General features: G+C 51.1%; 1 protein-coding gene across 5 annotated transcripts; it reads right to left on the bottom strand.

Moving 5' to 3' along the window:
• Positions 1-863: 863 nt before the first annotated feature.
• On the bottom strand, positions 864-25,805 carry LOC128826079 (C-type lectin domain family 7 member A-like). Of its 5 annotated transcripts, none has more exons than XM_054009264.1 (7): positions 25,755-25,805; positions 22,776-22,935; positions 20,698-20,793; positions 13,953-14,051; positions 13,193-13,344; positions 11,584-11,726; positions 9,011-9,403 (listed from the first exon to the last, which is right to left on the bottom strand). In XM_054009264.1, the coding sequence occupies exons 2-7, from the start codon at positions 22,888-22,890 to the stop codon at positions 9,283-9,285; spliced, it is 726 nt and encodes a 241-aa protein (XP_053865239.1). In that variant the 5' UTR covers positions 22,891-22,935; positions 25,755-25,805; the 3' UTR covers positions 9,011-9,282. The 5 variants fall into 5 exon arrangements, with proteins under 5 accessions (XP_053865490.1, XP_053865402.1, XP_053865239.1 ...); XM_054009187.1 differs by lacking the exon at positions 25,755-25,805 and adding an exon at positions 23,774-23,902; XM_054009340.1 differs by lacking the exon at positions 25,755-25,805 and adding an exon at positions 23,712-23,741.
• Positions 25,806-27,083: the final 1,278 nt, after the last annotated feature.

The raw sequence follows: 27,083 nt of genomic DNA, 5'->3' as shown, positions 1-27,083 counted from the left end.
AGTCAAATTGGGTATTTGGGTATTTTTTGTGTAAGTTTTTGCCCAGGGGAACATCCTCTGTGTCTGGAATCTGTTGTCTGTGAGAGTAGCTGGTATGCTAATCTCTCCCAGAGGGTTTTCTTTTACCTTTCTTTTCTTTAATTAAAAGCCTTTTTCTTAATACCTGATTGATTTTTTTCCTTGTTTTTAGATCCAAGGCGGTTTCCCCGCACACAGACGGGGACACTCACCATTACCACACCGCAGTGCGCTCCCTGTTACGCACCCAATCAACTCCACAGCCCCGTGCAGTGACCAGGTTGGCCGTGTCCCGGCCTCCGGCCAGCCCTTCCCCGCCACCTTGTGGTGTTCGTGTCGCCCGGGTGGGAACAGCCTGCGTTGCCCTGAGCCGTACACAGGCAGCCTGGACAGTAGTCAGGATCTGTTCAACTATAGGCTGAGCAAGTGCAGAATGGTGGTGGAATGTGCATTTGGACGTTTAAAAGCACGCTGGCACAGTTTACTGACTCGGATAGACCTCAGTGAAACCAATATCCCCACTGTTATTGCTGCTTGCTGTGCGCTCCACAATATCTGTGAGAGTAAGGGGGAGACATTTATGGTGGGGTGGGAGGTTGAGGCAAATTGCCTGGCCGCTGATTATGCACACCCAGATACCAGGGCGGTTAGAAGAGTACAGCAGGGCATGGTGCGCATCAGAGAAGTTTTGAAAACCAGTTTTGTGACTGGCCAGGCTACGGTGTGAAACTTCTGTTTGTTTCTCCTTGATGAACCGCTGCCTCCCTCCGGGTCACCCTGTAAGCTAACCACCCTCCCCTCCCCACTTCGAGCACCGCTTGCAGAGGCAATAAAGTCATTGTTACTTCACATTCATGCATTCTTTATTAATTCATCACACAACTAGGGGGATAATTGCTAAGGTAGCCCGAGAGGGGTGGGGGAGGAGGGAAGGAAAAGGACACACTGCAGTTTAAATCTTTAAAACTTTAACTCTTATTGAAGGCCAGCTTTCTGATGCTTGGGCAATCATCTGGGGTGGAGTGGCTTGGTGGCTGGAGGCCCCCCACCGCATTCTTGGGCGTCTGGGTGAGGAGGCAATGGGATTTGGGGAGGAGGGCTGTTGGTTACACAGGGGCTGTAGCGGCGGTCTCTGCTCCTGCTGCCTTTCCTGCAGCTAAACCATATGCTGGAGCATATCAATTTGATGCTCCAGCAGCCGGAGCATCGACTCTTGCCTTCTGTCTGCAAGCTGACGCCACCTATCATCTTCAGCCCGCCACTTGCTCTGTTCATCCCGCGATTCAGCCCACCACCTCTTCTCTCGTTCATATTGTGCTTTTCTGTAGTCTGACATTGACTGCCTCCACGCATTCTGCTGTGCTCTGTCAGCATGGGAGGACATCTGGAGCTCTGAGAACATATCATCCCGAGTCCGCCGTTTTCTCCTTCTAATCTTCACTAGCCTCTGTGAAGGAGAAACATTTGCAGCTGGTGGAGGAGAAGGGAGAGGTGGTTAAAAAAGACACATTTTAGAGAACAATGGGTACACTCTTTCACGTTAAATTTTGCTGTTCACATTACACAGCACATGTGCTTTCATTACAAGGTTGCATTTTTCCTTATATTGAGGGCCTGCCAGTTTGGTGTGAGAGATCACTCACGCAGTGCCAGGCATCAGAATTCGGCTTGCAGGCAGCCGTGGTAAGCCACAGTCTTTTGGCTTTTTTAACCTTCATAACATGTGGGAATGTTTTCAAACAGCAGCGCCCTTATTTCCCATACCAAGCACCCGTTGGGTTGGCCATTTAAAATGGGTTTGCAATGTAAAAGGAGGGCTGCGGTTTCCATGCACCACAAACCCAACTAACTCCCCTCCCTCCCCACAGCCAATTCTCTGGGATGATCACTTCACCCCTCCCCCCCACAGCGTGGCTAACAGCGGGGAATATTTCTGTTCAGCCGAGCAGGAACGGACACCTCTGAATGTCCCTTTAATAAAATCACCCCATTTTAACCAGGTGACCGTGAATGATATCACTCTCCTGAGGATAACAAAGAGAGATAAGGAATGGATGTTGTCTGCATGCCAGCAAACACCGGGACCATACGCTGCCATGCTTTGTTATGCAATGATTCCAGACTACGTGCTACTGGCCTGGCGTGGTAAAGTGTCCTACCATGGCAGACGGGATAAGGCAGCCCTCCCCAGAAACCTTTTGCAAAGGCTTTGGGAGTACATCAAGGAGAGCTTTCTGGAGATGTCCCTGGAGGATTTCCACTCCATCCCCATACACATTAACAGACTTTTCCAGTAGCTGTACTGGCCGCGATTGACAGGACAAATTAATCATTAATCATTAAACACGCTTGCTTTTAAATCATGTGTAATATTTACAAAGGTACACTCACCAGAGGTCCCTTGTGCACCCTCAGGGTCTGGGAGCACGCCTTGGGTGAGTTCGGGGGTTACTGGTTCCAGGTCCAGGGTGATAAACATATCCTGGCTGTTGGGGAAACCGGTTTCTCCGCTTCCTTGCTGTGAGCTATCTTCATTGTCTTCATCATCATCTTCCTCGTACCCCGAACCTGCTTCCCTGTTGCGTGCTTCTCCATTGACGGAGTCAAAGCAAACGGTTGGGGTATTGGTGGCTGCACCCCCTAGGATTGCATGCAGCTCCGTGTAAAAGCGGCATGTCTGCGGCTCTGCCCTGGACCTTCCGTTTGCCTCTCTGGCTTTGCGGTAGGCTTGCCTTAGCTCCTTAATTTTCACACGGCACTGCTGTGAGTCCCTGTTATGGCCTCTGTCCTTCATGGCCTTTGAGACTTTTTCTAATATTTTGCCATTTCATTTACTGCTATGGAGTTCAGCTAGCACTGATTCGTCTCCCCATATGGCGAGCAGATCCCGTACCTCCGTTCGGTCCATGCTGGAGCTCTTTTGTGATCCTGGGACTCCGTGGTTACCTGTGCTGATGAGCTCTGTGTGGTCACCTGTGCTGTCCATGCTGGGCAAACAGGAAATGAAATTCAAAAGTTCGCAGGGCTTTTCCTGCCTACCTGGTCAGTGCATCTGAGTTGAGAGTGCTGTCCAGAGCGGACACAATGAAGCACTTTGGGATAGCTCCCGGAGGCCAATACCGTCGAATTCCGTCCACACTACCCCAAATCTGATCTGGAAAGGCCGATTTCAGCACTAATCCCCTCATCGGAGGTGGAGTAAAGAAACCGGTTTAAAGGGCCCTTTAAGTAAAAAAAAAAGGGCTTTGTCGTGTGGACGTGTCCAGGCTTAATTTGATTTAACGCTGCTAAATTCGACCTAAACTTGTAGTGTAGACTAGGCCTTAGTTTGGTTGAGGTTTTAGGTCTGTTAGCTACAAAGCAGGCCCAGGCCAGCAAACAGAGGCCTAGGCAATTGTGTGTGGGGGGTCCTTTCCTCCACAGCATCTATTGCTGTATATATAAAGGGTCAACAGTCGCCACTCAGGGACTCTCCAGGGGTGTGGTGACGAGAAAGGAAACAGAACGCCAGGTCTGTGGTAGCCGAAAAGCCCCTCTACCTCCAGGAACTTTTCCCGGGGCTTTTATTCTTTACTTACTTTGTTTACAACTCTTCTTAGTGGTCACGTTCCTGCGCATAGAAAAGCCAGCCAGTGTACATGCACATAAGATAACGAACCCATCTCTTGAGCGCGTGAACGCCAGCGGCGAGGGAAATAATCAGATCAGCCAAATAAGTTTCCCAAACACAAACGCTGGATTGAAGGTCACTCCTGCCTCGTTGCCATGGGAGCAGTTTGCCGCGCCCGTGGGCTGGCGATTCGGGAGCTATGCATTCCTACACAGGGGGGTTTCTCCTTGTATTATATCATGCTCTGAATGTGCCAACATACAACCTCCCTCCAGGGTGCTGGCCCTCTCCACATCTCTGCCGTGTCACTCCGAGAAGTTCCTGTTGTGGAGATTTGCACGGCTGCATCTTGGCTTCTGTACACACCCTTTCCAAGCATTGTGTGGTGCCGCAGGCTTCGTGAGCAGATGTTGCCCTTGTAAATGCATTTTTGTCCTCAGTCATGGACTTTGCGCTGAAGCCCCTTCCTCAGCTGCGGGTTCTGCTCAGGAGTCCCCTGAAGTGAGGCACATGTAGGGACACTACTCGAAGAGGGAGGAGAACAAACTCCCCCCGGCGCAGTAGCTGGAGTTCTTCGAGATGTGTGTCCCTGGCTGCTCCACTACTTGCCCTCCTTCCCCGCTGTTTCAGAGTGCCCCTGCGGGACTTTGTGGTGGAGAAGGCATTGAGGGTAGTTTGCCCACATAGGGCTGTTATGAAGTGGGACTGTTCTTAATGTTTTCTCTGAACACTGTGTGGGTGCCTCAGTTTCCCTTATGCAGTTCTTAAGTATCTAGGTGGTGGGAGAAGGGGGTGTGATTGTTGCAGAGTCCTAGAGGGCAGATGTGATGCTGTCTGGACAGAAAATGGCCGACACTCTGTCTCCTGGCAACTAATGACCCGGGCCCCTCCTCTACCAAGGTGCCAGCTGAAGGTGTTGGAGAACAAAGGGATCACGTGACCTCCTGGCCCAGGAAAGGGACGAAGGGAGAGGAGGGGCTGGAGAGTGAGTCAGTTTGGAGCTGGCTGAGAAAATGGAGGGGAGCCCAGATAGGGCTCTGGCCTCTCTGGGCCCCCCCAAGATGGACCTAACTGAGGGGGTCCCGTTGTCTGTACCTGCAAGACCTGTCTTGGACTTTGTTCTTGTCATCTAAATAAACCTTCTGTTTTACTGGCTGGCTGAGAGTCATGGTGAATCGCAGGAAGCCGGGGGTGCAGGGCCTTGTCTCCCCCAAGCTCCGTGACAAGGGCTACGTAGCCTGGTGGGGGGCATGAGGAGATGTAGGGTGCATGAGCGGGTTGAATAGGCACTACCACCGAAAATCTCCAGTCAAAGGTGTGTGAGGTGAAGGTGGATGAGAAGTGGAGCGCCTGTCGGACACACATCTCAAAGAACCCGAGTAACAGCACAGGGTGAGGAACATCTCTGTCATTATCCGAAGGGAAGGAAGGAGGGGAAGCAGCAGCATAAAGACAATAGGCTTAAAAAAGCCAACTTCAGCCAACTTAGGGAATCTTTTGCCTACGTCCTTTGCCTCAGTTGTTTTGGGGGGACTCTCCCATCATTGAGGGGCAAGGAGGGAACAGCGAACATCCTACAGCCACACCTAGAGCATTTTATTTAAAGGGGGTGCAAAGTTGTTGTTGCTTTTTGTTGGGGGGGTGTCGGTGCCTGAGGCCTGGGCGTGCGAGGGTTAATGGACCCTGACCAGCTCCCAGCTGAGAGTCCCTTGCTGGAGATGCACAAAAGGCTCCTTAAAGGCACAAATCCCATCATGTCCCCTGTGCTCCCCAGCCCCGGTCATGCAAGTCTCTCAGAGCAGCCTGAGACCTTGCTGGCTGGGCACATTCACCCCAGAGTGGGGCAGGCTGGCAGGGGGTGGGGGCTCACCACGGCCTGCTGCATTTCCTGTCCGGGCTCTTTCTGTTTCCTCACAGTCCCTTTAGGTTTCATTTTTCTAAGTTTCAGCTTCCTAACCCATTGCAAGAAGAGCTGGCAGGCGCCCAGGACGGGGAGGAGGAGCAGCAGGAGAGACATCACTCCCTCTCTCCCTGAGAATGCCCTTCCCCTGCCGCTCTCCGCTGTGCTGGGGCTGATGGTGGGTCCAGGCAACTCTGCAGGGCATGTAGGGCGGGGGCTGCATCTTCCCATCTCATGTCCTGGTCTCTGCGCAGGCTCCCTGCAGGGTTGAGTCTCTGAGGTACCTACCAGCTAGGAGGGAGCCGTGTCCCCACAGTCTTGTTAGCCACCCTGCCCCTATTCCTGTTATTAACTACCGCTTATTACGTTAGGGGAGGCAGCGCCTAGAGACCCTCCCCAGGCTGGGACCGCATGGTGCTCAGCTCTGCACAGACCCAGGAAGTGACAGTGTCAGCCCCCAAGAGCCCACGGTCAAAGCAGACCAGATGTAACAGGGGGATGAGACAAGCCAGGTGCAGAGAGATGTGGTCTCTGCTCACACTCATTGTCTGGGGAAGGAGGGGCACGGCACCAAGGATGGGAATAGCAGGAGCGTGTAGGGACGAAATCAGGAAAGCCAAGGCAAGGGATGAGTTACAACTGGCAAGAAATGTTAGAGACAAGAAGAATGGGGTCTTAAAAATATCAGACAAAAAAAAAAAAAAAGATCAGGGACGGTGTGGGCAGGGACAGCAGGTTTGTATAATTTTTGGTGGTGCCCAGAACGGGTCCAAGTCACCTCTCTCCCCCTTCCCCCGCTTCCCCTCCCCAAGGGTCTAGGAGGAAGTTTGGATGCAGGAGAGGGGAAGGGTCAGGCTCTGGGAGGGCATTTGGGTGCTGGCTCTAGGCTGGGGCAGGGGGTTGGGGTGCGGGGGGCAGGCTCAGGGAAGGAGTTGGGGTGTGGGGTCTTGGCTGGGGCAGGCAGTTGGGGTGCAGGGGATGGGCTCTGGGAGGGAGTTGGGGTGTAGTGCCTGGGCTGGGACAGGAGGATGGGGTTGGGGGGGCAGGCTCTGGAAGGGAGTTGGGGTGCAGGCTGGGGCAGGAGGTTGGGGTGCAGGAGGGGGATGGGGGGCTCTGGGAGGGAGTTGGGGTGTTGGGTCTGGGCTGGGGCAGGCAGTTGGGGTGCAGGGGATTGGCTCTGGGAGGGAGTTTGGGTGCAGGAGAGGGAAAGGGTCGGGATCTGGGAGGGCATTTGGGTGCAGGCTCTAGGCTGGGGCAGGGGGTTAGGATGCAGGGGGCAGGCTCGGGGAGGGAGTTGGGGTGCAGGGTCTGGGCTGAGGGTTGGGGTGCAGGGATGAGGGGCTTGGGGTGCAGACAGGCTGCCCTGGGGCTAGGGCCAGAGAGGAGTGCTCTCCCCAACCCTCTCTCCTCTGGCAGCAGCAAGCTCTGGGGGAGGGACCCCCGTTTCCCCCCCCGCCTGGCAGCACAGTCACCCTGCACCACTGTCACTGCACGTGCTCCTAGGGCCCCTCTCAGGTCCAGGAAGCCCCCTCGCCTGCCCTGCAGTGGGTGCCGGGGGGAGCTGCCATCACGTGTGGCCTCCTCCCCTGTTGCTGCCCCTCACCATAGCCTCACGGGGGATGGGGCTGCCCCTTGCCCAGCAGGATTACAGGGTCGGACACTCACCGAAGCCTCAGCAGCTGCTCAGGTGAGTGAGATCCAGATGTCTCCTGGCCGGAAGCCCCCTGGGAATCCATGAAAGCAGTTACCCCCCTATTCCAGATGGGCAGGGGGCAGCCATGTACAAAGTGTGATGTTTATCAACTTTTAGTTTTTGTTTCTCAGATCCCACTGGATCCATTCATCACCCCTCATGCTGTCTTTCTGCTTTCATTACCCTAAAATAAGCAGACAGCAAAGGAAGTTCAGAAAAGCACATTTTTTCTATCTTGACAGTTATTAGAAGAAGGTGAGCTATTCAAAGACCCAGCTCACCGCGTGGCTGTAAAAGTGCAAAGGACAAAATACATTCATTCTAACCAACCTGGTGCATTTTGCATTAACTGTTTATGTGAATTTCAGATTTCCATGCTACCCGCACAACAAGGAGAGTGATGGGAATTCTCCGAAGGCAGGCCAAGAAACTGGAGTCCGTGAAGCAACTGACAGCAGGTTAGGGTGGGTGATGATTGCAGTGATGGGGCCTGCACCCCATGTGTAACCAGGCAGCTTAGGATGGGTTCTGGTGGTAAATCACATTCACACACCACCTAATACACTAGCACACCCGATCCCCCCAGAGAGGGGGAAATCCACCAGCTGCTTTGTCTTCTAAGGCAGCAAATGCAGCCTGGGTCTGGACAACTAGGTGTCACGTGGTAAGTTCTGCTCCCTGGTCTCTTCTCACCAGAAAGCCAAGGCAGAGTGTGTCAAATACGGCAAGAAGGAGGGAGCCAGACTCACTAAGATAGAACCCTGAAGAGAACTGGTAAAAATACTTTTAAAATCTCTTTTCTTTATTAATATTCACCTAAGGATAAGCTATACTGACGTCAGTCTCATTTGATGGGCTGAGAAATCAGTTGCCCACTGGAAGTAGGGAGTTATCTGTGTATGGAGTCATACAGACCTGAGCTGTCTGGACCTGGCTCTTACGTCAGAAAGTGCCAATAGCCCTGGTTTGCCTGGGACAATCTGGTCTTTAACATCCCACCCTGGGTAATTGCTGTTCCAGCCACTATCCAGGGACCATTGGTAGCTATTCTAACCAGAGCCTCGAGGGCTGGCTTTCCCACTCCTCCTGTTTCTACCCACTGAGCCTGCAGCCCCAGATTATATGATCTCCAATATTAGGGGTAGAAGCAGAAGCCACAAATGGAGCCTTGGGGAAGCGGGTGGATGTCAATAACCACAGGGAAAAGATGCAGCAGGAGTCATCAGGCTGGGACACGTCTGCAGATTGCACGGTGGGAAATCACCCTGCCCATGGGGCTGCGGTCCCGATCACCAGCTATTTACAGCACCGAGGAAATGCCAGCGCAACGTCCTGCTCGGCGTGCCACCAGCTGGGGTCCTGCCCCACGCTGAGCAATGAAACTCCCAGCAGAGTCAGATGCTGTAGGATTGAAATAGGACCACGGAGATCACTGATATTGCCACTGTTAGACAATTGCCACAGGTCTTGTTCAAAGTATATCATGTGGGATCCCCTCTGAAGCCTTTTTTAAAAACTGGCGTCACCTTAACTATCCTCCATTCATCTGGGACAGCAGCTGATTTCAATGATCGCTTACATACCAGTTAGTAGTCCTGCAATTTCACACCTGAGTTCCTTCAGAACTCTGGGGTGATACCATCTGGTCCTGGTGACTTATTACTGTTTAGTTTATCATCCAGTCTGGCCAGTCCATTGTGGACTATTCCAGCTTGATCACCCATTTAAGGAAATTAATTCTCATAATGGGCCATAGAAGAAGCCCCACCCAGAGCAATTTATGAGGAAACACAGACTAAAGCACAAGGACGTCTTTGGCCTTTTAAAACCAGCATTTTATTTACTGCCTCAAACACAGTCAATAACTGAGCAACTGTTGTCAACACACCTTTAACTAATGGTAACAGGGAGAACTTGGCTGCAGGCTCCTGGCCCTGTGTCCCCACTGGGCTCAGTGCGGTTGTGATGAACAGGCGGCGCATGACACCCACGTGGTGCCAGGATGGGGATAGATCTGCAGAGGCCCTGAGGCCAGTCTTTCTGCTGCTCCTGCCCCGCTTCTCAGTTCCCCCCAAACTTGGCTGGCTTCTCGCAGATATAAACCTCCCATTTGGCGCAGCTCTGCGTGCGGATGTCCCCCTTCTGCATGTACACGCAGCCTTCAGCTCCCGGGACCTGGAACCTGCCAAGCACAAGCCCCGTCTCACTGCCAGCCATGGGGTGGGGGCAGCCACAGGCTGGGGCGTTTACCCCTTCTCAGCTGCACTGGTAAGAATGGTCTTCAAAGTGCATTCACCGTAGTGCATAAATGAGAGGGGATCAGATTGACAACCCTGGGTGAGTCTCCCCTGCCTGACATCTGGGTCATCACTGACACCTTTGCAAAGTGGGAGGAAAATCAAATCCGAATGCTGGTATTTAACACCTGCTTTGCCTGACACACAGGGCCAGGCACTGAAGAGTCAGGCCCATGTTGCCATTTTGCTAATGGTAGGTTCTTATGTGGCTCCCATCACCCTGTGCATCTCTGTGTCCAGCAGGGACAAGGTGAGTGAGGTAAAATCTTTTATTGGACCAACTTCTGTTGGTGAGAGAGACGAGCTTTCGAGCCACACAGAGCTCTTCTCCAGGTGTGGGAAAGGGACTCCCAGTGTCTCAGCTAAATACAAGGTGGAGCAGATTGTTTAGCATAAGTAGTTAAAAAATATTTCAAGGGAGACAAGGTGGCCGAGCTACTATTTGGTATTAGACTTACTTCTGTTGGAGAGAGAGAGACAGGCTTTCGAAGCACAGACCTCTGGTGGCTCAAAGCTTGTCTCTCTCACCCACAGAAGTTGGTCCAATAAAAGCAATTACCTTCCCCTCCCTTGCTTCTCTAATATGCCGAGACCGACACAGCTACAACTACACTATATACATATTTCAAGGTTCAAGGTGACGTGGCCTTTTAACAACCCTCCAGTGCTAGGCAATAAAGAAAGGGAGGAAAAAAGGCAGCGGGGGGGGGGGGGGGAGGGAGGATTGTTAGTGAGTCATAGATTGTCTCTGTTCAGTCCATGATTTTTAGTGTCTAGCAAAGTTATGAATTTAAGTTCCCAGGCTCGTCCTTTGGAGGTGTTGTGCAGATTTCCTTTGAGACCGAGAGTCGGATATACAGTGATTGCTTTGTGCAAAGTGTTCGCCCACACGAATTAGGGTGTTTTTGCCCTTTCTCGTTTCCCTGTGTGCGTTCATGTGAGCGTGTAGTGATTGTCTGGTTTCACCCCCATAGTTATTACTGGGCGCGTAGTACACTAGATGAGGTACACCACATAGGACCCAGGGATCTTGAAAGGGGTGTCATGAGGGATGCTGATCAGCAGTGGAGCTACGTCTGCAGGTTTTGCATCTGTTGTTCTGACAGAGTCTGGTGCCACTTGGAGTCAGTGTGTCCTGGTCTGTGGGGCGCTTCCTTCTTATGATGGGCTTGGAGAGGCCTGGGGGGTTGTTTGAACGCCCGCAGAAGTGCAAGTTTTCTCCCATCTCCCTGCAGGTACGTGTTTTTCTCCCACTCCCCTCATTGCTGATGGGCCTCATCCCTAGGGGAGCTCAGTCGATGTGGCTCGTTCATTCTCTGGAGCCTCTGCCACCATAGTCATGAGCCAATGAAAGCCTCCTAGCCACCGTAGCCATGGAGTAGGAGACTGAGCTCCATGGGTGGTGGCTTCTGAACAGCTATCCAGGAGGAGGTGGACTCTGCACAAAGCCACCTCCTGAATAGGGACAACCTGGGGACCCCAATTATCTTAGAAGGGACCACAAGGGTCATCTAGTCTAATCCCCTGCCAAGATGCAGGATTTGTTGCGTCTAAACCACCCAAGACAGCTGGCTATCCAGCCTCTTTTTGAAAACCTCCAGTGAAGGAGATTCCACGACTTCCCTAGGCATCTGCTCCACTGTACTACTGGTCTTACAGTTAGGAAGTTTTTCCTGAGATTTACCTCTAAATCTGGTATGCTGTGATACTTGTTACTTTACAGCCCAAAGTCCCAAAGTGGTCAGAGTTTCTCAGAAACTACTTATTTTCCACCTGGCCTTTTTTTTTTTTTTAAATTTCCCCCTAAATAGTCAATCAAAACCAAAACCTTTTTACTGAAAAGTGGAAATTTTTACCAAAAACTTTTCAGTTTACATTGGAAAACTTTGAAAAAAATCAAAATTTTATATGAAAAGCCATTTGTCACCGGAAAAAATGTTCCGATGAAAAATGATTGGCTGGTTCTAACCATTATCCCCATTTATGGAGGAGCTACCCTGTTCAGAGCCAACATTGAACTGGATCAGTGCCCTTGGATGGGCACAGGCAGCGAGGAGAGACGTACAGCTGGAAGGAGAAAGGGGAGCCGTCAGCCCACGTCCAGTTCCCGATGTCGTTGTCGTAGTTCAGCCCCGTCCAGAAATTGAAGTGGAATTGCTTTCCCTGGCGCACGTACAAGCGCTTGGACATCTCATGTTTCAAGAACTCCTGCTCCGAACAGCAAAGGACAACAATCAATCCCCGAATAACTGGTTTTTCCCCTTTGAAGGCATCTGGGTGAGAACAGGGGCTGAGTCCCTCTGGAAATCAGGCCAACAATTTAATTGTCTAAACTATGGGTAGAGGTGTCTGATTCTGTAGGCCTCCGTGTTTGATAAATTGGCCTAAGTGACCCTCCCAGGGACACGTACTGAATCAATGGAACACACCCCAGATTTCCTGGCTCCTAGTTCCTGACTTAACCCCCCAAAGTATCCTACCACTCATCCTGTTCCCAAACAAGACTTCCTCAGAGATTATTCTTGGCAAGGAGGAATAAAAGCAGAAACCAAGGGCCCAGGAACTGCCAAATCAGTAGCTCACCGCCATGAGAGGGGCCAGTGCTGGATGCTTCGCCATGAGGTGGGAAAAGACCCATCATGCATCTTGCTCACTGTGCAATACAGCAGCATAGAGGTCATTCCTCCATGACTCCTCACTTAGCTGATCTGTTTATGACCTGAAGCACAAGGATCAATGGCCCTGGTCCTCGTATCCTAGCTCACGTTGCTAAATGCTCTTCTCATTCAGGCAGAAATACGATCCTTGCCTAAATCTCCCTAAATTATTTGCCTCAGTATCCTGCAGAAGTGAGTTCCATAGATAGTTATCTTGACTTTTTCACTTGCTTGCTAATTCACAAAGTTCAGTCATTTGTAATGGGTCTCCCAGTCACTAATGCTAACTAATAAGACCTAACTATTCTTTAAATGCACATTGTGCTCTTGAAAGGATCTGCAATGACAGTAATAGAGACTGGACTCAGAGGGCACGCTCCCTCCTCCTCGTGCTCTGCATGATGACTTCTATAGAGGAAGTGCAATAGGCTCCCATAGGCCGTTCCATCCTTGGACTCTAACGAGGGTGACAACAAGGAGGCCAGTTATCACCTGCCCCACTGGGAACTCAATGGAAGGTGTCACTACTGACTTGGGTCTGGGCTGGAACTGTGCATTAGAGATGACAGGCCTCATGTCCCATTACACTGCCCTATAGCCAGTCAGTTCCCCACTTTGCTCCTCCCCCGAACGCCACAGATTCCAAGGCTTTGTCTACACTGGCAAGTGAAAGACAAACTTTTGTCGTTCAAAGGTGTTTAACCCCCCCCGAAAGACAAGTTTTGTAGATGACAAGTGCCGGTGTGAACAGCACGTAGTCGGCAGGAGCACTCTCCTGGTGACAACACTAATGCTACTCATTGGGGGCGGAAGTTTTTTGTCTGCTAGAGAGCTCTGTCCTGCCGACAAACAGTGGCTACACTGAACGCCTTTTAGTGGCACGGTTGTAGCGGCACAGCCATGTCGCTAAAAGCTGCACAGTGTAAACGCTGGTGTAAGAAGCAGGGTCAGTGTGTATGTAATTGTCTTAGCAGCAACCAATATCGATACAGAAGAGAAGCAGAGGAGGCTCTGTACCAGCTCCTTCTTCGTGTCTATCTTCACCAGACTGGCCGACATCGCAGTACAAGCATCTAAGCTCTTATGCCAGGATTTCGCTGATGTGGAAAAGGAGTAACAGCTGGCTGCCTGCTGGTCCCAGTCCACCTCACACGTGCTGCAGTTGTCCTCTTGAAGAAAAGGGAAAACAGACAGACTTTCAGTCCTCGTTCTCCGAGATCATTTTGTTACCACAGCTCCACGCTGCTGGGTGTGAAGGATGATGGGAAATTCCCCTCACTTAGAATTCTAAACCGCTGACTCATCCCTGCACACGTCTGCTCACTCAGAGCTCCGGCTGCCCCTACTGCCTTTGCCCATCAGCTCCTTTCTTCAAGCAACCAGTAGGATGCACAGTAAACTGGTACCATGAGTTGTCATCTCAGTGGGGAGGGCGGGTCAGGGAGTGAGGGACAGTTATAGCCCATCTCTGAGAACAGGAGTTATAGGAAGATGGAGACAAGAATTAGTAGGCACTGAGTTCCCATGGTGATGAACACAGTAAAAGGAAGACATATCAGATAAAGATCTGGAACAGAGAGACTAGATAAGGATCTAAGGATGGAAGGAAAGATAGAGAAGGATATAGGGAGAGAGTGAGAGCTTAGAGAAGGATCTAGGGAGGCGGGGAAGGATCAGAGATAGGTAGAATATAGGTAAAGGAGAGATTAGCTGAGGGTGTAAGGGGGGAGGGATGGGTGGAGTCTTTTCCTCAGAGGCGCTAGCTGCGATTCCTTACCCTTGCCAGTTGTCAGCTGCTGCAGAGTGTCTGAGAGGATGATGTTTTCCATTTCAATGACCTCCAGCTCTTGCTCGGATTTCTGGGACTGCTGGTAAACTTTAAAGACACAAGAAAAATCATAAGATAACAGGGTGCCCAGAGCCAGTGGATTGCTCCAGCCTGGATCATCCTGGGGTGTTTTACAGCATGAGATGGACTGTGAGCATGTGTGGGTACAGTGCCACCTACTGACTGACAGGGAATGTGGACATGGGTCTCCTCTTGCTTGCACCAATTTTACACTAGTCAAATCTCACTGATATCAGAGGAGTCGTTCCTTATTCACCTCAGGGTGAGCGAGAGGGAAATCGGCACCATTGTTTTGAAACTGGCTTCTCTGCAGGAAATATCAGAGATGGGCGCTCCCTGCGTTTTATCAACAAATAACCACAATGCTTGGCACTTGCATGTCGTACATTTCAGATGGGGCTGACAAACGTTAACTCATTACATGACAGATGATAGAGATCTATTGTGACGGTGCCACCCATAAGGCTTTATAGAAATATGCGTATGGCTGTATATATATAACATAACTAGAATGTGTTTTATGCTACATATGCAACGTAACATATCTCTGTAAAGGTTATGATCTACTGAATCTATTAATCCTATTTGTATGCATGTATCATTTTTGTATTCAAAGTTATGAATATTGGCTGCATACTTGTTTGATTCTAAGTAGGCTGTAGTGAAGCAGTTGGTCAGCTTCCTGAGAAAAGACTATTCTCAGTTAGTGCCCAATCAGGAAACACTTAAGCCAACAATGAACTTGGAGACACCAATCCACATCTGGGCTTTCCCAGGAATGTGGCTTGGCTGGTAAGGAACTCAGTCATGCATGGACATGTGACTTGCCCAGGTGACTCCAAAACTCCATTTTGTAGCTGGACTTTGCATAGGAGAGAGGAGGGGGCCTCCACTCACAAGAGAAAGTTTATTTAAGCCCGTGGGAGACCCCTCCATTTTGGTCTTCAGCTGGCTAAAGAGAGAGCCTCTCCACCCCCAAAGATACCTGACAGAAACTGGAACCTAGGACAGTGACTGCAAAAGGTGTGAGTGATTGCAGGACCCAGACTAAAAGGAGATTAGTCCGTAAAAGGAAGCATTCTGGAACTGGTGAGGATCTTATCTGTATTCAGTTTCTTACCGTATTAGACATAGATTTGCAGGTTCTATTTTATTTTACTTAGTAATTCACTTTGTTCTGTCTGTTACTACTTGGAACCACTTTCTGTATTTAATAAAATCACTTTTTACTTATTAATTAACTCAGAGTATGTGTTAATACCTGGGTGGGCAAACAGCTGTGCATATCTCTCTATCAGTGTTATAGAGGGAGAACAATTTATGAATTTACCCTGCATAAGCTTTATACAGGGTAAAATGGATTTATTTGGGGTTTGGACCCCATTGGGAGTTGGGCATCTGAGTGTTAAAGGCAAGAACACTTCTGTAAGCTGCTTTCAGGTAAGCCTGCAGCTGTTAGGGGACGTGATTCAGACCTGGGTCTGGGTTTGCAGCAGCCTATCGGGTCTGGCTCAAACCAGGCAGGGCACTGAAGTCCTAAGCTGACAGGACAGGAAAACAGGGGCAGAAGTGGTCTTGACACATCAGGTGGCAGCTCCCAAGTGTGATCCAACTTGTCACACCTATTTGGTCACTGGATCCATTCCCCCTCCCAGGAACAGAACCGTCAACATTTACGTCGAGGATATTCTAGCAAATGTACTCAAGGCTGTACGTTTGTAGAGGGAGATCAGCAACATCCCACAACCCAGAGGTCATGGGGCAAATCCTTTTTATGCTTATTTGTACCTAAACAGGTATTTATACAGCCAGTGTCACCACAGGACCAGAGTGCCTCTGGGCACAAACTAAGGGAAGAATCTCTCTCTAGTATCCACCACCATGTACCACAGCACCTACAGTTACCATTCACATGGCCATGGCAATAACCTTTGACTCCTGATGGTGAAGGAGGAGTTCAGAGTCAGCCTGTACAACCATGGTGGCACCTTTGGCCTTTGTCTATCCAGAGGGCCCTGATCTACCATGGACCTCACAATACACCAGCTAATGTCCCAGCTCTGATTCCCCATGCGAGGTCCTGAGTGTCTCTCCACCTGCACTTCATTGGGCCTATCATTGTAGCCTCTATACTGATTGAGGGAGTCATGATTATACATGTTCGAAGATGGATGTCACTCCGCACCCTATTTATAGTCACCTCTGCAAGTTGGATCAGTCTAGGTGGATGTTTTCCAGGGCAGAACCTTAGGTAGAGGTCTCACTCCAAGAGGCACATCTTGTACTGGGCATTAAAATGGCAGGACTCAGGCCTAATCTGATCCCCAATGCCAGTGAGGATGTTCTGGTCCCTGCCTTCCTTGAGTTTCACTCTACAGGACAATTAGAGGGCTGGGCCAAAGGGTCAATTCCTTAGCAGCCCTACCCCCCTCACCAACTAGAACACAGAGCTAGGACTGACTCATGGCTTCTAGGTTCATGGACAGGGGACATCAGAGGCCATGGAGCTAGCCAGAGCCCGAGGGGCTCATTGGCATGAGGGGCTCATTGGCATGAGGGGTCACAGATGAGGTGATAGATGTTACTCCTGTGAGGACTCCACAAACTGCCAGCTCCACCTCTGTTACCAACTCAGTCCATCGTTCATTGTCACCTGTAAATGTCCTGCAGGGGAGGACCATGAAGTGTACAGGTGACGGGCCTTGAGCCATGTCTTACAGGTAACCGTTAAATCCCCAGCCCATGGAAAGCAGCAGCTGGAAGGTTCAGTAAGAAAGATGGGGCTGAATGATCACTTTACATTACTGCTTAACAGGTGAAATGCAAAAAAGACAGTGGTCAAATATTTCTGTTCTCTATTTGGGAAAATTCAGATAATATAGTCTGATGATGATGATGAGTAAATACTTTGCATTCCAACACTAACCCAGGAGGATGTTAAATAGTAGCTACTCATGTCAGACATTTTAAAATTAGCTGGTATGGATTGCTTGGATCAAATGGGTTTAGAAGAGCAGGCTCTGGACCATTAACATTGATTCTCAATAAGTCTTGGAATACTGGGTAAGTTCCAGAGAACTGGAAGAAATATTGGCACAACTTTCAAGAAAATGAAAGTTGTGCCAATATTTAAAATGGGTAAATGGGATGATCCAGGTAATTATATAGCCCTGATGTTAATCCTGGTCATAATAAAAGAATGGCTGATGGAGGAGTGAATAGTTATGGATCAATGTCCTATCGGATAAAGCATAAGATGGGTGTTCGTTGGTGTCTGCTACAGACCAGCAAATCACATTAGGGAGAAGAGGATGACTGGATCCTCACATACCTAACTATAATATGTGTGTGTGGGGGGGAGCTGTGTGATCACTGGGGACTTCAATTTGAGTGACATATGCTGGAGGTCTCATGCTGCTAAAACGTCATTGCAATTTCTAAATCATAGAGATGACAATTTTCTAATTCAAAAAGTGTTGCAGCCAATACAGGAGCATTCTGTATTTGTCTTGACAGATAAAGATGAACTGATCACAGAACTAAAAATTAGTGGTTGATTACACACAAGTGATCATGACTTGATCAAATTTATAACGTGCAAACAGAATAATGTCCAAACCCAGTAATATTGATACTTAGTGCTTTAAAAGGGCCAATTTCACAAAAATGAAAATAATTATCAGCCAAATCAGCTGGGAGGAAGAACTTAATAAAAAAATGTGAATTATAATAGGGAACTGTTTAAAAACACTTTACTACATGCCCCAAAATCACAATGCTGCAATCAGGGAAGAAGGCCATGCTGGTTAAAACACCAGCCTTTTTAGCGGGGTTATGAAGGCAGCTATAAAAACCTCCAATACGTAATAAGCAGAAGAAAAGGGAAGTCAACAATAATGAATATAAATCACAAATTAGGAACTGTAGAAAATTGATAAGGGAAGCAAAGGGGCATCAGGAGACATCAATGGTCAGCATAATTAAGGACAATAAGAACTGTTACAAATGTATTTGTAACAAAAAGTATCGTAACAACGGGAATGGTCTATTACTAGACTGAAATGATAGAATTAATAATGCAGAAAAGGCAGAAGTGTTTAATAAATATTTCTGTTGTATATTTGGGAAAATATAGATGTACTCATATCAGATCGTGATGATGACGCTCCTTTCATTCCAGTGGTAAATCATGAGGATGTTAAATAATAGCTGCTAAAGACAGACATTTTTAAATCAACTGGCTGAAGAGCAGGCGGGACCATTTATGTTGATTTTCAATAATTCTTGGAACACAGGAGAAGTTCCCTAAGACTGTAAGAAAGCTAATGTTGTGCCAATATTTAAAAAGAGTAAACAGGATGGCCTGGGTAGTTATAGGCCTGTCAGTCTGACATCAATTCCAAGCAGCATAATGGAGCAGCTGATACGGGACCCCATTAATAAAGTATTAAAGGAGGGTAATATAATTAATGCCAATCACCATAGGTTTAGAGAAAACAGATCCTGTCAAATTAATTGGTATCTTTTTGTGATGAGATTACAAGTTTGACTGATAAAGGTAACAGTGTTGATATAATATATTCAGTCTTTTGTAAGGCATTTGACTTGATACCACATGACATTTTAATTAAAAATTAGAATATAAATTTAACATAGGACACATTATATGGATTAAAAACTGGCTAAATTATAGGTTTCAGAAAATAACTGTAAACAGAGAATCATCATCAAGCAGGTGTGTTTCTAGTGAGTTCCCACAGGGACTGGTTCTTGGCCCTACGCTATTTAACATTTTCCTCAGTGACCTGGAAGAGAATGGAAAATCACCACTGATAAAATTTTCAGAAGGCAAAAAGACATCCGGGAGTGGTAAATGAATAAGAGGACAGGTCACTGATACAGAGCAATTTGGATCATGTGGTAAGCTGGACACAAGCAAACAATATGCGTTTTAATATTGCCAAATGTAAATGTATACACCTAAGATCACAGAAGCCCATATTTCCAGGATGGTGGACTTTATCCTGGGAAGCAGTGACCCTGATAAAGATTTCAGGGTCACGGTGGATAGTCAACTGAACATGAGCATCCAGTGTGACACTGTGACCAAAAGGGGCTAATGTGATTCTCAGATGTACAGTAACTCCTCACTTAAAGTCGCCCCGGTTAATGTTATTTCATTGTTACGTTGCTGATCAATTAGGGAACATGCTCGTTTAAAGTTTTATAATGCTCCCTTCTAATGTTGTTTGGCAGCTGCCTGCTTTGTCCACTGCTTGCAGGAAGAGCAGCCCGTTGGAGCTAGCTGGTGGGGGCTTGTAATCAGCTCCCCCTATCAGCTCCCTGCTCCCCTAAATTACCTGTGCTGCAGCTGCCCAGCAGGCTAGCAATTGCCGGCATTGAGCTGTCCCTCCCACACTGCCATGTGCTGCTCCTTCTCTCTGCCTTGGAGCTGCTCCTGGAGACTCCTGCTTGCTGTACGGGGGAGAGGGGGAAGACGGGGAAGTGGGGGGCTAATGTCATGGTGTCCCCCTCCCCCCGCTTACCCCATTTCCATAGAGCAGGGGGTACACACGAAAGGGTTCAGAATGGAGAGAGCTTCCAGGCAGCAGCTGGTCTCAGCAAGCTGATCTAATTAACAAGGCAGTGTACTTAAGATTGGGGTCAGCTACTTAAAGGGGAAATGTGCATCTCTGGCTCTCAGACACACTGTGTGTGTCTCTGCCTCTGTCTGCTATGCTCTCTCCCCTCCCTCCATGTCTGCTGCCTTGTAGAGTGAGGCTACATTAACAATCAGTTAACCATTGAGGGCTCAGCCAAATGCTAGTTCATCATTTAGCAGTAAGGCATTCCCTGCGAAATATCCCACCCTCTGACTTCACCACCTCAACCCAGCTTCACAATCATCATCACTGTGTACCAGTATTCAAGAGAGAGAGAGTGTGTGTGTGTGAAAAATTTCCCTGGAACCTAATCCCCTCATTTACATTAAATCTTATGGGGAAATTGGATTCGCTTAGCATCGTTTTGCTTAAAGTCGCATTTTTCAGGAACAGAACTACAACGTTAAGTGAGGAGTTACTGTATAAACAAGGGAATCCTGAGTAGGAGTGAGGAGGTGCTATTATCTCTGTATTTGGCACTGGTGTGAGTGCTACTGGAATACCGTGCCCCGTTCTGGTGTCCACAATTCAGAAAGGATTTTGAAAACTGGGGAGGGCTCAGGAAATAAGCCAGAAGAATTATTAAAGGATTGGAAAACTTGCATTATACTGTGATAGATTTAAGGAGCTCAGTCTATTTAACTTAAGAAAGACAAGGTTAATGGACAAGATCACAGTCTATATCTACATGGGGCACAGAAATTTAATACTGGAGGGCTCTTCAATGTAGCAAATGTATAACAAGATCCAATGTCAAGAAATGGAAGCTAGACAAATTCTGACTAGAACCTCAATTTTCTGACAGGGAGGGTAAACCACCATTGGCACAACTTACCAAGGGCAATGGTGGATTTTTAATCACTGACAATTTTGAAATCAAGATTGGATTTTTTCTAAAAGATCTGCTGTAGTTCAAAAATAATTAATTCAGTTACTGCTGTGTTCCACAGGACATCAGATCAAATGATCAGAATGGTCCCCTCTGGTTTTATAATCTATGAAACACTCACCCTGTAGAGCCATCACGATCACCAGAATCAGCAAGATCAGGCAGACGGGCCCAAGGATGATGGCAGAGAGCCGCCATGGAGATGCACTGGGAGATGCTAACAGGAAGGAAATGGAGAACATGAACATGCACTTCCTTCTGCTTGGGATTCTCAGCCGGGAACCCTCTTCTGGAGTTAGGTGCCTAAGCCAATAGTCTAGTGGTAGGGGCTCTCACCTGGGATGTGGGTGATTTGGAGCAGGGACTTGAAGCCAGGTGAGTGCCTCAAATCCCAGGCTGTTGGCTATTCTGGGGTGAGGCTCTCTCAGTCTTGCATGTTGGAGCTATTCCACGGTGTACAAATCACTAAATATTCATTGGGCCAGAGAGAGAAAGTGAAAGTCTGACTCTGGCGGTTTGGGCACTCACATGGGATGGGGGAGAGTCAGGTTCCGGTCCCTGCTCCAATAAATAGTTAATTATTGACACAAATAGAAAGAGACAGTGAGAGCTGCAACCCCGCCTCCCCCAATAGGCTGGTGTTTAAAGCTCTCACCTGGGATGTGGCAGATCTGGGTTCAAGAGTCTCACATCCCAGCCGAGTGACCTATCCAGTGGGCTACTGGGTATTCTGGGACACACACACCTGGCTACCTTTCGTGCAGGCTCAAAGCCATAGGCATGCACTGAGAGGATCAGGCCCCGCTGGCGAGACCGATGGAGGAACATATAGTTTGAGAATCTTGTTTCAGGGCTCCCAGGGCTTTGGCTTGAGCTAGGGCTCTGAGCAGCTCATTAGCTGTGGGGTGCCAGGACCTAGGCATGAGCAAAGGCAACTACCAGCAGAAACGTAGGTGCCTAGGAAACTTAAGCACCTAGTGGGTTAGGCAGCAGCTGAGCAGTGGTTTTAACGTCAGGAGCACCTAAATGTTGCACTTAGGTGGCTAAAAACGTAGTTAGGCCCTAAGCCCCTTTGTGAACCTGGCCTTTCTTCTCTGTGCCTTAGCTCCCTGTCTGTAAAATAGGGATAACGATACTGCCTTTCTCCCACATGTCTATTTAAGCGCATCAGATCAGAGACTCTCCCTCACTGCATTCATACAGCAGCAGCAATGGGGCCCTGAGCTTGGGTGGGCCTCTAGGCGCTACGTTAATAATAACCACCTTGTCCTACACAACTAAGTTAAACAGGTTGGCAGCCAAGGTGCCCTCTTTTCATGGTCTTCCAGCACCCGGCTACCTGCCTCTTGGATGGCGCAGGGAATGCTTGTGTGCTGTGTCCAGGTAAGGCAGCCTGCAGCCATGGAACCCAGCAAAATGGGGGTGACTTCCTGCCAGAAACCTTTCCTGATCTCCCCAGATAGGGGCACCCCCACGACCCAGCTCCCCACCAGCAGAAATCCTGCTTGGTCACATCTCCAGGCAGCCTCCCTGCCAATTCTGGCCCTGGTCAGTGGATTAAGGAGGCAGGTGGGATGCAGTGTGGACAGGAGCACAGGTCCTAGAAATCAGGGTGGGCCAGGCAGGAGTGGGGCTGGGATGGCTGTGGGGAGCCACTCTGCAGTGAAGCAGAGAGAGGCAGAGGAGTTTTAGGGATCACCCTTTTCTCCTTATTGCGATAGAGCCTCTTTCTGTGGGTACATCTACACTACAGGGGGGAGTCGATTTAAGATACGCAAATTCAGCTACGTGAATAGCGTAGCTGAATTCGACGTATCGCAGCCGACTTACCCCGCTGTGAGGACGGCGGCAAAATCGACTTCTGCGGCTTCCTGTCGACGGCGCTTACTCCCACCTCCGCTGGTGGAGTAAGAGCGTCGATTCGGGGATCGATTGTCGCGTCCCGATGGGACGCGATAAATCGATCCCCGAGAGGTCGATTTCTACCCGCCGATTCAGGCGGGTAGTGTAGACCTAGCCTGTGATTCTTCACTGTTGTTACATGAGAAGAAGGAGGCATTTGGTAGGAAGGGTCTGGCAAGGCTGGGCGCAGACCAGGGTGGAGGTCAGGGCACCCGTCTCAGGGGCAAGGGGGGGGGGGGAAGGGAGGCTGAGTGTTTGGGTCACCGTTCCCCTTGCTGTGGGAGGAGACCCCTGCACCTGCAATGACAGCAGCTGGCCCGGCCTCCGTGTTGGCTTTCCCTTCATCCTTGGCCTCGTAGATGACATTTATGTCAGATGGAGTGCCCTTCACTTTCCTCTGCTCCACAGGCATGGGGGTCTGCAGGTAAGAGAACCCACTGGCAGGAGAGGGTCTCACCTCAAGAGATCAAAAATCATGCATCAGACCCTCAAGAATCATAAAATTGGCCCAAGAAATCATGTTTTCTTAAAAAAAAATGTTTTTTAGACTGTTTATTTTCCTTTGCCAATGTATGTGAGAATTTCAGGTTGAAAAGTCAACCTTTAATGCACTCAGAAATGCACATTTCTCTTTGGCTGATTGGATAGAGACCCCGCTTAGCTTCCCTCACTCCTAAGATAGGAGAACTGCCATCCATTTGCTATTACTGTCTTCACCCAGTACCAACACTCAAGGATCTCAATCTATTAATCTTAACCAGGAGAAAGTTAAGCGGTGACTTGATCACAGTCTATAAAGTACCTCCACAGGGAACAAGTATTTAATAATGGGCTCGTCAATCGAGCAAACAAAGGCATAACATGATCCGATGGTTGGAAGTTGAAGGTAGACAAATTCAGACTGGAAATAAGGGGTAAACTTTAACAGTGAGAGTAATTAACCACTGGAATAATTTATCAAGAGTCGTGGTGGATTCTCCATCACTGATTGGATGTTTGTTTCAAATATCTGCTCTAGGAATTATTGTAGGGCAGTTCTGGGGCCTGTGCTATACAGGGGTCAGACTGGATGATCACAATGGTCCCTTCTGGCCTTGCAATCTATTAATCTAATGTACCACCCACTGTCCCAGGGCTTCTCCTCTGACAGGGTCCCAGCACTACCACGTTCTCAACTTCCCGCTCCCCTGCCTCTTGCTGCCCCGGGACCCTCTCTCTGCTCCAGGACCATACAAGAAGGCAGGGCTGGTCTGCGTCCTCAGCCCCAAGGCTCCTGCACAGCTCTGCCCGTGTACCCAGCCGTGACATTTGTGAGATCCAGCCTCTTGCACCATCGCGGCAGTTCCTGCTGCAGGCGCCCAAATCCCGTGACTTGCGATCCATCCGTGAGAACTGGCGACACTGCAACACGGCCTTACCCTGGCTGCTCGGAGGGGACTCCCTTGCCCCACAACCACCCCACACTGGAGTAACTGATCCCTCCATCTTCCACCCCATCTCTTCCTTTGCACCCCCTCAGCCTCCCTCTCACCCCCCAACCCTCGTATCTCCCCTCGGCCTCCCTCCTACCCCCACATCTGCTGCCTCCCTCAGCCTCCCCCCTACCCCCACATCCCCTGCCCCCTTCAGCCACCCTCCTACCCCCACATCCGCTGCCTCCCTCAGCCTCCCCCCTACCCCACACCTCCTGCCCCCTCACCCTCCTATCCCCACACCTCCTGCCTCCTTCAGCCTCCCACTACCCCACACCTCCTTTCCCCCTCAGCTTCCTTCCTACCCCCACATCCCCTGCCTCCCTCAGCCACCCTCCTAAACCCACACCTCCTGCCTCCCTCCTACCCCACACCTCCTTTCCCCCTCAGTCTCCTTCCTGCCCCCACACCTTCTTCCCCCCTCAGCCTCCTTCCTACCCCCACATCCCCTGCCTCCCTCAGCCTCCCTTCTACCCCCACATATCCTGCCCCCTTCAGCCTCCCTCCTACCCCCACATCCCCTGCCTCCCTCAGCCTTCCCCCTACCCCACACCTCCTGCCCCTCACCCTCCTATCCCCACACCTCCTGCCTCCCTCAGCCTCCCTCCTACCCCACACCTCCTGCCTCCCTCCTACCCCACACCTCCTTTCCCCCTCAGTCACTCCCTATCCCACACCTCCTGCCCCCTCAGCCACCCCCTATCCCACACCTCCTGCCCCCCTCAGCCTCCTTCTACCCCCACATCCCCTGCCTCCCTCAGCCACCCTCCTACCCCACACCTCCTGCCTCCCTCCTACCCCACACCTCCTGCCCCCTCAGCCTCCTTCTACCCCCACATCCCCTGCCTCCCTCAGCCACCCTCCTACCCCACACCTCCTTCCCCCCTCAGCCTCCTTCTACCCCCACATCCCCTGCCCCCTTCAGCCTCCCTCCTACCCCCACATCCCCTGCCTCCCTCAGCCTCCCCCCTACCCCTCACCTCCTGCCTCCCTCAGCCTCCCCCCTACCCCACACCTCCTGCCTCCCTCCTACCCCACACCTCCTTCCCCCCTCAGCCTCCTTCTACCCCCACATCCCCTGCCCCCTTCAGCCTCCCTCCTACCCCCACATCCCCTGCCTCCCTCAGCCTCCCCCCTACCCACACCTCCTGCCTCCCTCCTACCCCACATCTCCTTTCCCCCTCAGCCTCCTTCCTACCCCCACATCCCCTGCCTCCCTCAGCCACCCTCCTACCCCACACCTCCTTCCCCTCTCAGCCTCCCTTCTACCCCCACATCCCCTGCCCCCTTCAGCCTCCTCCCTACCCCACACCTCCTGCCTCCCTCAGCCTCCCCCCTACCCCACACCTCCTTCCCCTCTCAGCCTCCCTTCTACCCCCACATCCCCTGCCCCCTTCAGCCTCCTCCCTACCCCACATCCCCTGCCTCCCTCAGCCACCCTCCTACCCCACACCTCCTTCCCCTCTCAGCCTCCCTTCTACCCCCACATCCCCTGCCCCCTTCAGCCTCCCTCCTACCCCCACATCCCCTGCCTCCCTCAGCCTCCCCCTACCCCACACCTCCTTTCCCCCTCAGCCTCCCTTCTACCCCCACATCCCCTGCCCCCCTCAGCCACCCTCCTACTCCACACCTCCTTCCCCCCCTCAACCTCCTTCCTACCCCCTCAGCCACCTCCCTACCCCACACCTCCTGCCCCCTCAGCCTCCTTCTACCCCCACATCCCCTGCCTCACTCAGCCACCCTCCTACCCCACACCTCCTTCCCCCCTCAACCTCCCTCTTGCCCCCTCACTCTTCCCATCCACCTTTCCCAGGGTCTCTCTCTGAAGCTCCTCACAGTCTAGTCCTCTGCCGACTCCCAGTCCAGCCCCCTGACCCACACAGCGGCGGCCATTTTGCCTGTGGGCACGGCTTCAACCTCATTGAAAACAATGGCAGATGGCGGCCATCTTTGCTTAGGGCAGCTCCACTGCCACTGCCATTTTGAATCAGGGAAAATTACCAAGTTTTCATCCTGTGTTCATCAGACAGATTAATCCCCCCTCCCCCAAGGGCTCTAGAGGTGCAATAGGATCATGAGATGTGTCAATATGTGGTTCCTGCCTCCTTGAGCTGTAGTAGGGACACACCTGGTGCCACCCCCTGGCAGCCCCCAGCAGCGGGCTCACACCCCGGCGGCCCCCCATGGCTATCAGGGGGCAGACAGAGGTGCACTCGCTGCCGTGGGTTATGGTAGCACTCGCCCAGGCGGTACCGGGGGTGTATGGCTGGTGGAGCCAGGTGCCTTGAGCTCAGCTGTGGCTGGGCTCTGTGTATTCAGCGCCCAAGGGCCGGGGGATCCCCACCGAGGACTAGGGTGTGTGGATGGAGCTGTGGGGTCCTTCCCCAGCCAGCCAGGCGCGGGGTGGGGGGTCGAGCCCTGGGGTGACTCTCGCCAGCCAGCTGTGCGTCTGGAGCTGCCGCTCCCCTCCCTCCCCCGGCTGCCATGGCCTAGCGCCTGATTTCCCCGGGTGAGTGAGCGGAGATTCAGGCCGAGTCTCTGCTTCGTTGCTCCAGGAGCATCCAGTGGGGGCCATTCTGGGCCCCCGGGAACAAACGTTCCCCAGCCGGGGCTGGCACTGCCGCCCCTCGGCAATGGGCTGTGGCAGGCCAGGTGAAGGGGGCCACCCCAGCTGGCAGCCTCGGTAACGGAGCCGCAGGGGCAGTGCTGAGTTCTGCAGGGCAGGACTGTCCCAGCCGGCTGTGGGCGCTAAGGGGAGGCTGGGCTGGCAGCTGCCCGTGGGCTCCTGGCTGGGCACAGCCTGACAGAGCTCCGGGCAGCTCCGTCTCCATGGGAACCGAGGGCAGCTGCCCCCCACTGCCCCTGCCCGGCCTCGCCAGGCCCCGATCCTCAGATCAACACAGCCCGTCGGGGGGAGTGGGGGCAGCATGGCCTGGTGAGGGGAGAACTAGGTCACAAGGGGCATCCTAGGGCGGAGGGCCCCCACAGGGTGTTTCAGGGTGAAGGGTGCCTGGTGGATATTTGGGGGGGGGGAGGTGAGGAGACCTTGTGTGGCCCCTGAGATGGTCACAGCCTGAACTCCCCTGGTTCCCACCCTCCCACCACTGTCCCCATCTCTTTCTGAGAAGCCCCT

Source organism: Malaclemys terrapin, chromosome 1 (genome assembly GCF_027887155.1).
Source record: "Malaclemys terrapin pileata isolate rMalTer1 chromosome 1, rMalTer1.hap1, whole genome shotgun sequence".
Lineage (NCBI taxonomy): Eukaryota > Metazoa > Chordata > Testudines > Emydidae > Malaclemys > Malaclemys terrapin.
This window is presented reverse-complemented; position numbering and strand designations above follow the sequence as displayed.